Source organism: Dermacentor variabilis, chromosome 1, assembly GCF_050947875.1.
Source record: "Dermacentor variabilis isolate Ectoservices chromosome 1, ASM5094787v1, whole genome shotgun sequence".
NCBI classification, from domain to species: Eukaryota; Metazoa; Arthropoda; class Arachnida; order Ixodida; family Ixodidae; genus Dermacentor; species Dermacentor variabilis.
This window is the reverse complement of record NC_134568.1, coordinates 117,607,025-117,623,867: the sequence shown is the minus strand read 5'-3', so window position 1 is coordinate 117,623,867 and position 16,843 is coordinate 117,607,025. Positions and strand designations below refer to the sequence as shown.

Genomic DNA, 16,843 nt, shown 5'->3' with positions numbered 1-16,843 from the left:
ATTTTAACCAGCCAAAGGCTTCCAGACTTTGTCGCAATGAATCTGCTTGACTAACTTGAATGCAGCACGCACCCGCGTTTCACTTGTAGTACACCGTTTTCAAGAATATAAAGCTTATCAGTGTTTGCACACAATTTGTATTAACTTTCTTGAAATAAATTTGAAACTTGAAACTTATCTCGGGAAAGTCACCTATTCGCGATATCAGTAGTGCAGTCCAGTGGAAAGAAAATCACTAAATCAGTTTAGATTGGTGTTCACTGAAAATTAAGGTCAAGCTTCTTATTGAACTTCATGCTGAAACCGCAGCACTAGTGCATAGGTGTGATCTCGTGGATTTCAAGGTATTTTCTCGTATTTGGGCTACTTTGGCCCAAGAAAAGTTCTCAAAAACAAGCTAAGATGAATCTCTGGTTCCATCAGAATGCAACGTAGAACTTTACCGGTGAACTATTAACTAGATGAACCAAAGCTGCCAAAAATCCATGGCATCATGGCAAGCCACTGCGTGGACATCATGCAGCATCAACACCCATTTTACAATAAAGCTGTTTACCTCTAGCCCTCACATGCACCTCCCACATGCGTTCCCAGGAGGGGTACCAACGCCAGCTTACATTCGCATCGCGGTGCGTGGACAGGAATGGACACGGGTAAGGGAAAGGGAGAAAGAGTGTCGCGACAATGCTCCTGTTTACTCCAACAACACTGCAGCAATGGAGACTGGTAGGGAAGGGCAAAAAGTGTGGCGATGGCGCCTGGGCACACTGCCTGCGCTTCTGTTATAAAGTCATGCACATCGTAGGTGCCAGTGCAGCTGCAGCAGCGGTTGTGGCAGATGCATGGGAGGTGTGGCGACTGCCACGGCGCTTGTTTTTGTGTAGTGTGGTGCTGTATTAAAAAATGTATGATTTTTTATTTATTTATTCAAAATACAGTCAAACCTTGATACATTGAACACGGATATATCGAATTATTGCATATATCGAACACTTTCTATATAACCGGGAAAATTGCATGCATCTTTAATTTTTTATTTCGAACGGGGTCGGACGTAAAATGGATATATCGAACTTCACCACCCCAGACCATGTGCACTCTGTTGACAGGCAGTGAGATATCCCACAACAACCTTGAAGATAGCGGTGGTGCGATGTGCATTCCCGACTGCTGCGCACTACAGCTACACACATAGATCACGCTGAGGGCGCCATTTGAACGTAGCGGCATACACACGCGGCGGCATGGCTAGTTTGACAACGACAGCGACGCATTTCATTTGTCACACTGACTCCTCAAGTGCCACGCTCTGCGCCTGCCCTGCCTCAGGAGAACTAGTGGTTTGCATCCGCAAAGGCGCATGACAGCGTGCGCTCACTGGGCTCAGCCAAGACTTAATACTTTGTTATTGACAGTGTTTCAAAATGCTTTGATTGACAGACGTGGAGATCGCAGCAGAAGCAGCGGCCAAATGAAGACTACATTGAGGACTCCGTGTTTAAGCACCCGGCTGCCAATAAGAAGCAGGATACACTGCTACAATGCTTTCAGCCAAATAAGTTAATACTTTGTGTGAAGCTTTAAGTGAGTATTTACTGCGCCACGATTGGGGCGCAATCGGGAATCGTTGTTTGGAGCGCACATTCGGTTGCGCCGCGCGCAATTGGCCTAGGCTGCGCCGACTTCGTCAGCCGGGAGCGCACGGTTGATTGCATCGCACGCAATTAGCGTAGGCCGTGCAGACTTCTTAAGCCACGTGAAGTCAGTGCGGTCTAGGCCAATCACACGCGGCGCAACCGAATGCGCACTCCAAACAACGATCCCCGATCGCGCCCTTGGTTCGTTGATTGATTTGCAGAAGTTTTTAACGCATTTTTAAGTGATTTTAGATATCGAATTCTGACTATATCGAACTATTTCGCGATCACCGTGCTGTTCAATATATCGAGGTTCGACTATCTTAGAGGGCCCAGAAGGGCATTGAGTAAGGGGGACAAAAAAAGAGCATAAGTAGTACAGGAACAAATATCAAATAATGACGCAAGATTCTAAACAAAAAGCAAAGGGGAAGAATTGTACAGAGCAAATGATAACAAAAAAATACAAATAGGTGCAAGGAACATCGTATTATTCATCTATCGCCACGTAATATGCACCCCGAGCATGACGAAGGACGGCACAAAGCCAGTGTACGATACCTTGGCCGCATGATTGCAAACATCCCGGAAACACATACTTTATACACGGACACATCACGCACTCAAGAGGGCTATACCTCGGTAGTTTTGGATGGCACCGAATCCCTGAGAGACTCTGCTGCAATGCGCGGAACAAATGCTGCTTACGGAGAAATTCTCGGTGTTGCTATTGCAATTCGGCACGCCATCCGCGTTCCTGAGGAAGTGTATATATTGATGGACTCGCAACAGGCATGCCGGGCGTTCCTATCAGGACATGGCATCCCGAGAGTGGCGCACCAAATTCTCAAACAGATCCCGCAAAATGCACCAACCACACCTACCCGCATCCACTTACTCCGGACCCCTGGTCATACCTCGCAGCCGGGTAACGAACACGCACATGCGGTTGCCCGAGAAATTTCCCTCCGGACGGCTCGGCATGGTGAGGCCACTGTTTCAGGGTGGGGGGATCCCTTAGACCGTTACAAAGATATCCTACGTCATTATACACGCATTTGTCGCACCCACGCCGCACCAACGCCGTCCTTCTCGCGAGAGGGGAAACAGTGGCATTACGCCAGTTACAAACCGCAACTTTTCCAAATCTTGTCTCTCTCAATAAATTCTACCCACACTGTTATGCAGATCGTTGCCCTGGCTGTGGCAGCTCGCCCACAATCTTCCACGTCACTACTGAGTGCACTGCAAACCTCTTTCCTCCCTTGCCAACGCTCATTTACCCCCTACGCAACGAGGAGCTGTGGGACAATGCCCTCCGTGACGGACCTCCCGAGGTCCTCCGAGCTGTGATACAACGGGCTCGAAACCTCGCCGGAATCATCTTAGGTACCCTGGACTGAGGGTTCCTCCCACACTGCTCTCGCCATTCAAATGTTACTAATAAAGATGTTTTACTCTCTCTCTTATACCATGAGTAACATGAATGCGTCATATGTGGCCAATAGATATTGTAAGAAAAAACAGTGGTCATACAAGAAATGTCATTGTTGTAAGATGCATAAGATAACAAGGCATACCGCAACAGCAACAAGAATGGAAATGCAAACCAACTGAAGAGACCCAAGTCACGACATCACTCCTTAGAAAAATGTTTCCGCAGCTGATCATGGAATGATTGGTGGTCACAGATGGATGCGACAGAGTCGGGAAGATCATTCCAAAGAGCAATGGCACATGAAAGTGCCAAGGAATTGAAGGCTTGGATTCTTCCGTGTATGCGCTTTATGCTAAATTTATTATGTAGTCGACGCGTGAAGGTGCTTCCAGAGGTAATGGAGACGGCCTGGTGCTGTAATGATATTTATGAAGTGGGCATAAAGCAGCAATGGAATGACAAAAATCTAATGGTTCGAGAGAGATATCAAGTTTGATCTGCGTTATGCTTGAATGGGGACTGTAGTTCTGGGTAATGAAATGAACGGCTTTATTTTGTACAGATTCTAGCATTCTGATCAGGCAGTTTTGATATGGGGACCAGATAGCTGATGCAAATTTTAGTTGCGGTGGCACAATTGTTAGGTAAGCCAATTTTCTTGCATTGTTGGGGGAGTTTCGCAAGTTCCGCCACAGATACCCAAGGGATCTGGAAGCTTTGGCAGAAATGTTCTGAATGTGCGTGGCCCATGAAAGATTATGCGTGAGGTGAACACCTAAATACTTGTATGATGATGCCCGAGATACTATTGTGCTATCAATGAGGTATGAGAAGTTAGAATTTGTACGCTTGCGACTGAAAGAGATTACTTTATATTTAGTTGAGTTAAGCGTCATTTGCCATTTAGTACACCAGTCTCAAATGTGGTTAAGGTCACTTTGCAGAGCTAGGTGATCAGCCATAGAATTAATTGATCGGTAAATGATGCAGTCATCAACAAAAAGTTAGAAGGAGGAAGATATATCAGCGGGCAAGTTGTTAATGTATATTAAAAGCAATAAAGGGCCACGAACACTGCCTTGAGGTACGGCAGATGATATGTCGCAGAGCGAAGAGGTGAAATTGTTAACTGTAGTGAACTGCTGGCGGAAAGAAAGAAAATTCCGAAGCCATGACAGGGTTAGAGAATCAAGGCAAACAGCAGATAATTTTGAGAACAAACGGGAATGTGCAACGCGGTAGAAAGCTTTAACGAAATCTAAAAAGATGGTCAGTTTGTAGGTTAGCGTCCATGTTGAAATGCAAGTGAGTCGTAAATTCTAGCAGTTGCGCGTTGCAAGAAAAACCTTTCCGGAAGCTGTGCTGTTTAGGAAAAAAGAATTGCATTCCAGGTGACTTTCCCAGCTTCATGTCGGTATTCCCTTGAAGGTCCGTAATCGGTATCACGTCAAGCCTGTTCCCAGGAACATGCATCCGGAGCGAAATGTGGGTAGAAGAAAGGCCAGGGGGGCTTGTCTGCTGAGACTCATTCGTGATGAAAATCAGAAGGTTGGCTTCGTCGTTGCTTCTTTTAACGAGGAGAGGAAGGTGTTTACCATAGTTGTCGTGGACAATGAGGGCAGTGTCATTAACGATGCTACCGTTCGGACTGATAGGCCAGAGGTAGTGGAGCAAGCGGCTATTGCGCTCGCCCTGGTTGACAGACGCAGGCCTTTTGTATATAGCGATTCAAAGTTGGCCGTTAGGGCCTTTGAGAAGGGTTCGGTGGCTAAGGTTGCTTTTAAAATTATGCAGACATGCGAGATCTCTCAACACTACTTATGTTGGTTCCCTGCTCACCTTGGGATGATTGAAGGAGCCCCTCTGAATCTCAATGAGTCCGCTCATGAGGCAGCGCAAGATCTTACCCTCTGCTGTGCCCTGCACCACGGCGTGGCGGTAATCCCTGAGAACAGAGACTCCCATTCCACATACAATGAAATCACGAAGTATTACCTTCTTAATCGCAGGGTTTATGGTTTGCCGCATCCTAAAATAAACAGGGCTCAGGCACTTACATTACGCTTACTACAGACTGGTACTTATCCTTGCCCACGGAGACTGAACATGTTTTATCCGGAGACGTATACAGAGCCTTATTGCCAAGATTGTGGTGCTTTAGGCACGCTCGAACACATGCTCTGGTCTTGCGAAAGAATTGAAGACTCGGCGATCAAGGACGCATCCAGGTGGGAGGCTGCACTTCGCAGCCCGGACCTGGATGAACAATTCTGGGCTGTCCAGCAGGCTCACGACGTGGCCGTGAGGCTTGGCCTTCCAGTCCCGACGTGGGAGCGGCCCGCTTAGTGGTTAATTATCACTACTTGCAGGACCAAATAAAGTTTTCCATCCATCCATCCAGGTGACTGTATATGTGAGAAGCAGTAATGTGCTCGAATAATTTGCAGCAAATGCATGTTAGCGAAATGGGGCAGTAATCTTCCGATGAATTTATGTTTCCGTTTTTAAACATGGGGGTAATCTTTGCGATTTTCCAGTCTGTAGAGAGCAAGCCAGATGATAATGATTGCTGGAAGATGAGGCATAAAATGTCACTAGAGATCGCTGCAGTGTTTTGCAAAATTTTAGAGCTAATGTTATCAACACCAGCGCTTGTTGATAGCTTCATGTTTGCTATAAGATGAGCGACTCCTTCAGAGGAGATGGTAATAGGAGCCACATACTGATATTCATGATCAGGAACAATGGGTATGTTGGAATCATCTTCCCTTGTGAATATGGATGCAAAATATCTATTAAACACATGGGGACATTCACTGTCCGAAAGTGTTGCGTGATCATCACTACACAATGGAATATGGTTGGTAGTATTGTCGGGAGATCATCATCAGCCTCTTTTATGTCCACGGTAGGGTGAAGGCCTCTCCCTGCGATCTCTAATTACCCCTGTCCTGCGCCAACCAATTCCAACTAGCGCCAGCGAATTCGCTAATTATCGCTCCACCTAGCATTTCCCTTCTCTTGGTACCCATTCTGTAACCCTAATGGTCCAACAGTTATCTAACCGGCGCATTACATGACCTGCCCAGCTCCATTTCTTTCTCTTGATGTCAATTAGAGTATAGTTTATACCCGTTTGCTCACTGATCCAAACTGCTCTCTTTTTGTCTCATAACGTTATGACTAGCAATCTTATATAACATGCCAAAACTTCTTGGGATTAGATTTAAGGAGAGGCGGTAAGTCATGCAAAAAGTACTTATCTTTGGAAGCGCGAAGGGCAGAACAATAATTTCATTATATATGCAATTTCATAGTATATGCAGCCCATGTGTGCAGCCCATGCATGCAGCCCATGTATGCAGCCTAAACAGCTTCGCTGGTAATCCATCGCCATATGGATGTTACGGCCCCACAAATTTTTTTCATTTTTGTGTCTTTTCCTCTGGTTTACCAAGCCTCCCCTCATGGTAAGAGTAGCAATGTTGCTACTGTGGAAGTGTAATTTATTAATGCAGCTAAGCTTTACTTTCCTCTCTTTAGTGTCCCTTTAAGTTATTTCCTTCAGTGTCCCCCCACGTAAACATATATATACTATCGGGCACAAAAGTTGGGTGTAATAGCACCAAGCCACACAGCTTGAAGTTGAGAGGTGTACTATATTAGAGGATTCAGCTCCTTATTTTATGCTGCACACATGCACAGCAGCCATATACAATTTTTGTCATGATAACTGTGGTCCGTAAAATTTTGTCCCTGATGGTGCATATACAGCAAAAGAACAAAATGCCGTTCAACAATGCACACACGAATATTTTCAGCTCTCGTTCTTAAACTTTGGTGTCTAAGTCTGATGGCTCTGAAAATCTTGCAACCCTTACTTATGGCATTCTTCAGCGTGCACTAGTGAAGTATTCCCAGTCACAATATGCCATAATAGCAAACACCATTTCAATTAATCAAAATTTCAGTAAAAGTTTTTTCTATGTGCACCTCCTTATGCATGGCTCAAACATATTGGGTCAAATGACTAAAGTAATTTATGTACTCCTTTTTGTTCAAATATGCAGAAGCATATCGACTCACTTTTTGTGCCTATCTTGTCAGGTTTTTGTTGGCTAGAAATGAACTACAAGAGAGCGTCAAATGAAAGTGAGCCAATGCAAATATGCCCAAACGGGGTACTTCATTTAAAAGTAGCCTACACAAGCATTCAGACATTTGTCCAACTGTCTAACAAGTGGCGTAATTCCCATCTCGGAAAACTCCACGGGTTACTGCTTCAAAAAGTCTGTAACTGACTTTTTCACATCAACGTCCGACATGAATCTGGTTCCCTTGAGCCGTTTTTTCAATTGCCTGAAAATGTAGAAGTTGCAAGGCGACAGGTCTGGGCTGTACGGCATATGATATTGCAGCGTTTCCCACTTGAACTTTGCCAGTTTTGTGTTAACCACATCAGCGATGTGGGGAAGGGCATTGTCGTGGCGCAACATGACCCCATTCGTCAATTTTCCACATCATTTGTTCTTGATTGCAACCAGCAGCCGATCCAGCATTTCACAATATCGGAAACGATTTATAGTCTCTCCAGGTTTAGCAAATTCGATCAGTAATAGCCCCTGACGATCTAAAAAAATAAGTCAACAGCCCCTTTATGGCAGAAATGACGGCCTTTGCTTTCGTTAGGGTGGTGCATTCAAATGTTTCCAATGTAAGCTTTGTCGTCATGCTTCAGGCTCATATTAGTGGCACCATGATTCGTTCCCGGTCACAATTGCAGACAAGAAATCATCACCCTCATTGTGATACTGGATCAGATGAGTCAAGGCAGTGCTGAACTTCTCCATCTTCAGGCGGTGGTTCAAACTCTTGGGCATCTATTGCGCACACAAGAGCCGATAACAGAGATGGTCATGAATTATGGTGTGACCCGAACCGTGACTGATGTTCACACACTCTGCCAGTTCATCAAAGCTTATCCTCCATTCTTGTCTAATCAACTCATCAACCTTTTCAATTGTATTGGAATGATTGCATGGCGACTTTGGCCCTGTCTTGGATCATCTTTGCAACTTTCACGTCCTTCTTTAAACCATTTGCTCCAACACTTCAGAGTGGCCAATGAAATGCAATGTTCAGCGTACACGGCAGCCATACGGCGACTAATTTCTTTTGGGGAAACACCTTCAGCTGTCAAAAGCCTCACGACACCATGCTGTTGAACTTTTGGAGGGTCTATTATGTCACGCAACCATGTTAAACCCAGTGTATATGAGGGCATTAAAGGGCCCCTCACCTGGCCCCATAGCAAATTTGGTTATACGCTGGAAGTTATGTATCCTCTAGGGAGCATGCTGCAGCGAAAATTTTTCAAATCGGCTCATTAATAGCAGAGATAGAAATATTTCAGTGCTGCGAATTCATGATTTCAGCAGGCGGGCTCCACTGCCAAGCAAGGAGCTCTCCCCACTCAGCCCGTCTAGCCTAGGCAAGCGAAATTCCTTCCCTGCATTCTCCCATACTGGACCTCAAAGATTGCGTGATGCCTACGTCACAGGCCCAACCTTCATTTTTTTTTCAGCACTACGCACTTCCGTTGACAGCATCGCGTGCGCGCTGGTGTCTCGTTCGCGCAGCGCACGATTTTGCACGTTGTGCACAAGAAAACATGACTAGTGGTATAATTCAGTGCTACACGAATACTGAGGCAGAACAAGCAGACCGCAGAGCATGACCGCGCGCTAGAACACGGTAGAAAACGGCACAGTTTTGGTACCTGTGCACGTGACTGTACGACCGTGGGAACAAGCAGACGAAGCTGAAGTACATCTCTTGCTTCAGTGCGAAGTAAAACAAAAAACATGCAGACATTCCGTTTGTGTGTTTTATTATTTCTCTAAACTTCAATTCATCAATTCAAGCAACAGATTGCACAGATAGCAGATGTCTTGAATAATTCTCGAAGTCACGTGTCACCACGAGCGACGTCGCACTGCGGACACGACTACATCACCGTCTGGCTTGGAGTGTGGCGGCCACAAGGAGAAGGAAAAATGGCATTCGGTTTGAAATTTCAGATCCTTCCGCGGTGCGTAGCGATGTAATACTTTGCAGACACGATCATTATTGCACAATGTATGCTCTGCACTTGTCAGCTCAAAATGGCCAGACCTGGTGAGGGGCCCTTTAAAGAACATTTGTCCTTATACCTGCGTGTAACTTTTGTAGATGAGAGATGCCTATGTTATTGCATTACCATTATTACCATTATTGCACAAAGTTGGTTGGCTCACTTTCATTTGACTCGCCCTCATACATGCCTTGTCAGTACCCTTCAACGCGATTTCCTGCATTTAGAATCAATGGCTCCTCACTCTCCTATACAATGCAAGGCATCCATTGTATCCAATGTGCATTTTTTCATCTTTTAATACTCTCAACAAAGAAATGTTTATGTGCAAATTAATTCATGCCTCACAAGCAACAATGTTGAACTGCTGTGGGCATAATACTTCACCACTAAGCTGAAATCATGAGGGCTCGAAGTCCAGCACTTTCATGACTCTGAGGCAAGGGTAGTTCTTGATACGAGCACTGGCAGGTGCTAATGTTTAATCTCTGTTAAAGGGGCCTTGAACCAACTCTCGAGCTAGGTGAAGAAACACATTTGCAGATAGCATACGCGGCTGTGAACATCTCATCCAAATTTTGCACTCATGCATGGCACGTGGGGCTCGCAGCAGAGTGCGAAGACACCTTTTTCTTAAACTGTCTCTTTCCAACAGAAGCCTTCTCCTCACCTTTTTCGGAGCTGCTATATCTTGCCATATAGCAGACTATCATACACGGCTGCTATTGGCCAATAGCTGAATTCAATAAAGAAGCGTGAGCAGACTATCGTCTGCTCACACTTGGCCACAGCCATAGAAATTAAACTTTGGCCAAACTGCTCATCAGGGTATTGTAGCAGTCTGCTCTCACTAATTTATATTAGTCTGGAACACTCAACTAGCCTCGAAATATGCAAACAAGCTCAGAACACATGTACATTATGCTTGCCACGCCTCGTAGCACTGCACGCTCACTTTCAGTTCCTCCTGGCTAGATGTGCTTCATACTGAGCTTCGTAGCGAGCGCTACGTAGCGCACAATTTGGATTTGCCTACTATACATGCAGGACAAATCCAGTCCACACCCCGTAGCGCAGCCAGGGTGGAGCACGCGAGCGCGCACTCCAGCCCTGCTGTGCACTTACATATGCGGGTAACCACATGTAGCGATATCAGCTGTGTACCGTAAATACCGTGGTCGCCACAGGGTGCCACAACGAGCCCACTCGCCGTAACACCGTAGGCAGAGTGCAGAGTATCACCACTCTATGGCCACTGGCGCTCCCCCGCTCCTTCGGAATATAGGAATGGGGAAGGTAAATACTGCGCTCAAAGCATCTACACTCGTACTAGGTCTTCAAAAATTATTTTGGTAATATATTTCTGGGAGTTACCATACATGTTTAAAGGCGTTTTTGAGGCTTCATAAAAATGTGGTTCAGGGCCCCTTTAAGAGTGCCTGCAGGTGTTCCAGAGGTATAAAAAAAAACTTTTCTTTCATACTTGCTCGCTCAAACTAATCATAACACTAAATGAGTGCATTTGCACACTCCTGGTTGCTGGCATAAGGCACTACACTTGCGCAAATCAGCAGCAATACTCAATTGTGTGCTTTCAGTGCATGGCAATTTCCTCAAATCTGTAATGTCTTCATATTTCTACCAACAAGGCAAAATGAAACCAAAAGTGGACTATAGTGCAGTTTGAAATATACATGCACTTTGATTGTGCTTGCTGTAGAATAATAAACCAGCACTACTCTGAATGGTACAGCACTAATCTGTATGGTACAGAAGACAGGCTCAGAAGATGGCTGACACCATGACTATGAGTACTGTGTCTCAGCTTTCAGGCTTGAGGCTGTATTCTCAATCATTTTCAACATGAAATAATAGCCAAGAATTGGATGAAGTGGGCACAACAACAGGAAACATCTGGGGATACCCTTCCCACCTGTGTTTTCATGTCATGTGGTTGCCGAGTACACAGTGAGGACAGGCAACGGAAATGTGATGCCAAGAAGTGCACACTACAGCGAGGCCATTGTGCTGGATGTTAATATTGTGCTGAAGTGGCTGAGTAATACAGCCCCTGGTTTCACTGTGACTGTACTGCCTTGTGCTCTTTCTTTTTCTGTCGTTTTTCTTCACATAGTTTCATGCCTTTTACATCCCAGTAACAAGTAGTAATGCTGCATTGTATTGATCATGCAGAGAGCTATTCTACATGTCAGGCCTCCTGACACCATTTGAGGACAAGACCATACATGGTAATAGTGGACTGGAAGCACTACATGCCAAGTGGTCCCCCGAACTGCTTCTTGAATGTTCTTGGCTAATGGGTGTGCAAGAGAGCACAAGAGTTAACTGGCGCAGCTTGTGACAGCAGTGTTGCCACCTTAGGAAATTTTCTACTACATGTACGTCTAGTAGTAGTAGTAGTGAGCAGTTAGCACTTAGTTACCAGTAGTAGTAGTACAGTGAACTCTCTTTAAACAGAACGTCAACGGACCAGGAAAATTGGCTCCGTCTGTAAGGAGTTCTATTTACTGAGAGACAAAGATGAATACAATAGCATGAATACAAAACCAATCAACTATGAGGATGGTGTTCCGTTTAAGAGGCAGTTCTGTTAAAACGATTTCTGTTTATTGAGATTGTACTGTGTATAGTGGATTTTCTAACAGGTTCTTTTGAATGATTCTTGGCAGTTAATTCCACTTTCCCGCAAACCTGGCTACAGGCACAAGTCAGCAGTATTGTACCTACGCTGGACTCAAAAGGGCAAAGTCTGTGATCCTTGGAGTGCAGACTTCCGTAAAGTGTTCTGTTCAAAGACAGAACCAAAGTCTATGCAGTGCCAACTCGGCAGTCAACTCTTGAGTAGTCAAATGCACGGTGCTCTGTGCAGATACCAACTCCTGTGGCAGAACAGGATGAAGGTGTGCTAATTCTGTAAATGCTGTCATCCGTTAGCATTTTAGTAAGGCAAGGCTCGATAGAGAATTGTGTCAGTATACTGGGCCTTTCCAAGACATAGTTAAACACTACAAGTATCGTTTATAGTGTGCGTTATTTGGGAAGGTAATTCTTTTTAGGCCTTAGCTGTAACCCAGATGCATTTTGTTCATGCAAAGAGAAAAGATTTATTTTCTTTTTGTTCAGTCATCATTATCATCAGCCCGTTCTATGTCCACTGCAGGACGAAGGCCTCTCCCTGTGATCTCCAATTACCCCTATCCTGTGCCAACCGATTCCAACTAGCGCCTGCGAATTTCCTAATTTCATCACTCCACCTAGTCTTCTGCCGTCTTCGACTAACTGCGTTTCCCTTCTCTTGGTATCCATTCTGTAACCCTAATGGTCCAACGGTTATCTAACCGGCGCATTACATGACCTGCCCAGCTCCATTTTTTTCTATTGATGTCAATTAGAATATCGTCTATACCCGTTTGCTCTCTGATCCAAACGACTTTCTGTCTCTTAACGTTATGCTTAGAATTCTTCGTTTCATTGCTCTTTGCGCAGTCCTTAACTTGTTCTCAAGCTTCTTTGTTGGTCTCCAAGTCTCTGCCCCATATGTCAGCACTGGTAAAATGCACTGATTGCACACATTCCTTTTCAATGATAATGGTAAGCTTTCAGTCAGGAGCTGACGATGTCTGCTGTATGCAATCGAACCCATTTTTATTCTTCTATGAATTTCCTTCTCATGATCACAGTTCCGTGTGATTAATTGACCTAGGTAAACGTACTCCTTCACAGACTCTAGAGGCTGACTGGCAATCCTGAACTCTTGTTCCTTTGCCCGGCTATTTATCATTATCTTTGTCTTCTGCATATTAATCTTCAACCCCACTCTTACACTCTCTCTGTTAAGGTCCTCAATCATTTGTTGTAACTTGCCTGCAGTGTTGCTGAATAGAACAATGTCATCGGCAAACCGAAGGTTGCTGAGATATTCGCTGCCGATCCTTACTTCTAAGCCTTCACAGTTTAATAGCTTGAATACTTCTTCCAAGCACGCAGTGAATAGCATTGGAGAGATTGTGTCTCCCTGTCTGACCCCTTTCTTTATAGGTATTTTCCTGCTTTTCTTGTGTAGAATTAAGGTAGCAGTAGAACCTCTGTAGATATTTTCCAAGGTATTTACGTGAGCGTTCTGTACTCCTTGATTACGTAATGCCTCTATGACTGCTGGTATCTCTACTGAATCAAATGCCTTTTTGTAATCTATGAAAGCCATATAGAGAGGCTTATTGTACTCTGCGGATTTCTCGATAAACTGATTAATGACATGGATATGATCTATTCTATAGTATCCCTTCCTGAAGTCAGCCTGCTCCCTTGGTTGACTGAAGTCCAGGGTTGAACTTATTCTATTGGAGACTATTGTATATGATACTGGGAGTAAGCTAATGGACCTATAATTTTTCAATTCTTTAACATCTCCCTTTTTATGGGTTAGTATAATGTTTGCATTCTTCCAGTTTTCTGGGACCCTTGCAGTTGATAGAAACTTTGTATAAAGAGTCGCCAGTTTTCCAAGCAGTATGTCTCCTCCATCTTCGACTAAATAGACTGTTATTCCATCTTCTCCTGCCGCTCTTCCTCGTTTCATGTCTTGCAAGGCCCTTCTGACCTCATCGCTAGTTATAGGAGGAGTTTCTGTATCCTGTTCATTACTGTTTCTAATGGAGGTATCCTGACTCATCTGGGTATTGTACAGGTCAGTATAAAATTCTTCCGCTTCTTTTACTATATCTTCGAGATTGCTTATGATATTACCCTGCTGTCTGTAAAAACGTAGGCAATAAAAGTTAAGCTGAAATGCTAGCTTGCTGATATTTCTTCCAGCATTTCTCAAATCGCAAAACAAATGTTTAACAAGCATTCCACAATCACTTCATGATTGTTGTAAATATGTGCCACACCATATAATTTTAGAGCTTTTAGATGCACCAATTACCCAGCATTTGCCGTTTTATTATCATAGTAATTGCTTTTGTGTTACCTAAAAATTTCTTCTTATTACATTATACCCTATTTCTCTTTAAAATGTTTTTAATGGATCTTTAGTAGATTCACAAAAATACTTGGCAGGTTCTAGTGGGCGGCAACAACTGGCAACACTTCTTGTGAGAAAGTGTTGCGCCAACTTGGCGTGGTAATGAAGTGAAATCAATACTGCAGTGTTATGAACTTGTGCTACTAAAGTGAATCTTCACCATTTACAACAGATCACCTCCAGTAAGTCTAATACTGAATTCTCAATGAACAGGGCAAATTCTGTTGATGCACTCATGCAGTGTAGCACACAATGCTTCCCATTAGAAAACATGTTCAAAGTGCTGTGCCTTGTTCACAGCGTCAGTTCAGCGTGAAATTGTGCAACTGCAGTGTCCAGCTGTAGCAAATCAACCACAGCTGCTATCATCAATGCTCTGATGATCAAATTTAATGTGCAGTTGATTTAGGTTAGATATAGCCAATAGAAAAAAACAGAAAAAGCAAGACAGAATGAGCAAGTGAACAGCTATTAATATAGCATAAATAGCCAACATGTTATAGTCCTACACCACAGCAAAGAATGAAATACTGCAACAAATGCAAAGTTCATGACTGGCAATGAGAATCCACAAAGCTTACCAATGATAACCTCCCAGTTCTTCACCTCCTTGGTGACTTCATATGCACAGCGCATTTCCGAGTACGTCATGCCGCCAATGACGAAGACAATCAGGCGAGGCACATTCTTGACATTAGGTGTGTTCTTATCCTTGTGCCAGTGGCCATAGCGCTGACTGTAAACACAAAAGGTGCTCGCTTATACACACATTACATCTTTGCATTCATGCACAACATACAGAGGTATATTCAAGACCGTACATAATAAACTCATATCTAGGGAGATATAGATATAGGCTGAGGAGGGGGGTTGAACACCCCCCCCCCAAATGTTCTGACGACCCCCCGCCCTTCCCCCCTTTCCCACAGAACAGAAAGTTTCAGGAGGTGGGCTCCAAAAGAGCGATGTGGATGAAAGGCAGGCTTGAGTGTGAAAGCAAGGCGAGAGCTAGTGGCAGTCCACTAGCCCTCGCAGGAGGGGGGGGGGGGTTGTCATGGGAGTGAACCCCTCTCCCATGCACAGAACATTGAGGCCCCACTCATGGCGTGCCTCTACCTCATTCCAGGTTGTTTTGACCATAAATGCTGAGGGGGGATCAGCACTAAAAATCCACACACATATAAAGATGGGACGAGCGCGTGCATAGAACTTGAAAGCATTGTTACTCCCCACCAAGCCTTTGTGTCGTCGAAGAGCCATTTCTGGTACTTGACCAAGTCATCAACCACGTTGCGCGATGGAAAAGCATTTCGAAAATATTGCAACTTGCTTGTCTAGGAAGCGCATAAGACCCCTTTCCCCCTTTTACCTTCTTTCCCTTGTTTCTGACTTTCATTATGTTAATAAACTTGAGAAGAGCTTGCTGTTAGGCTAGTTTGTACATGCTGGTAAGAATGAAAACGAGGCAAGAAAGGAACACCTACAGAATGCTGATTTGCGCATGGCAACATATATCAAAGACAGGGGTGCTGGGCCAGGGAAGCTAAGAAACAGCGACAACAAACAGGTGGGAGGCAGGTAGGTGAATGACCTCGAAATCCATGCAGAAACAGAAATATAGGAATGTTAGAGGAGACCGCACCGTTCATCAACCTTGTGAGTGTTGAAGAGTTAGTGACTAACGGAAAGGAATTTTAAGAAGAGGAGTGGCGTGATGGATAGTAGGAGGGGGGAGGGGGGTACATGCATAAAAGGCGTCAAGAACGAAGTTGGCGGATAATTACAGACATAGGGAGAGTGTCTCATCAATGCTCGATGGCTCAACACCAGATGACCATGGCCAGTCATAGCTGAGGCTCACCTACGCTGTCGTTACACGTGCCACTTGCTGCAGAGGGCCCATGCTAACCAAACAACTCGGCAATTTTCAGAATAGACGGGTGTCAGGAGACATGACACTTTCAAATCTCTTGTAGTTACTGACCCGCATTTTACTGCAAAATACGGATGCTGTAATTTTCACAAAGGCTTCTAAACATGAAGCAGCCCTGCTTCAGGCTGCCTGGATCATCAATTCCCGACTGTGACCAACTAACAATATGCGTCGCATGATGACTACAATACCATGATCGCAAGTTACCATATTTACTTGCATAATGATCGCACCCCTGAATCTTGTTGTCAAAATTCAATTTTTTTCTTTCCCGTGTAATGATCGTACCCCGAACTTGCCGCAGCGATATGTCATGTGCCAAGTCTAGCTAATGATGATTGCGCTTATCTGTCGAATGCTATGCGAACGACTCTTCAAGACACACCAAGTGGTCTGCACGCACCAAACAGATTCTTAAGCAGATGCCCCCATTTCATTCCTCCCATCACTTTCTGCACTTCCATGAAAAGCAAAAGCTACAACAAAACTTGCCTTGGCTTTATTATTTCTAGCCTTTATAATGGTTGTGGTGAACACACCCAACAAAAATTGTGCCTTTTCGATTCCTTTTGTCTGCACTCGTGGGCATGAAACACTTTGGAAATCCTACCAGCGACCACTTTGGAAATCCTACCAGTCGGCAGCTGGCAGCTAG

The 16,843-nt window shown here is 44.5% G+C and overlaps 1 protein-coding gene across 3 annotated transcripts in view; it reads right to left on the bottom strand.

Annotated features, from left to right (window-relative positions):
- Rop (Syntaxin-binding protein Rop) overlaps positions 1–16,843 on the bottom strand; it is an 81,514-nt gene that overhangs the window by 1,963 nt on the left and 62,708 nt on the right. For all 3 annotated transcript variants that reach the window (XM_075693864.1, XM_075693871.1, XM_075693882.1), the window contains one exon: positions 14,837–14,991. In XM_075693864.1, coding sequence (XP_075549979.1) covers positions 14,837–14,991 — 155 coding nt within the window. The remainder of the gene's footprint in view (positions 1–14,836; positions 14,992–16,843) is intronic.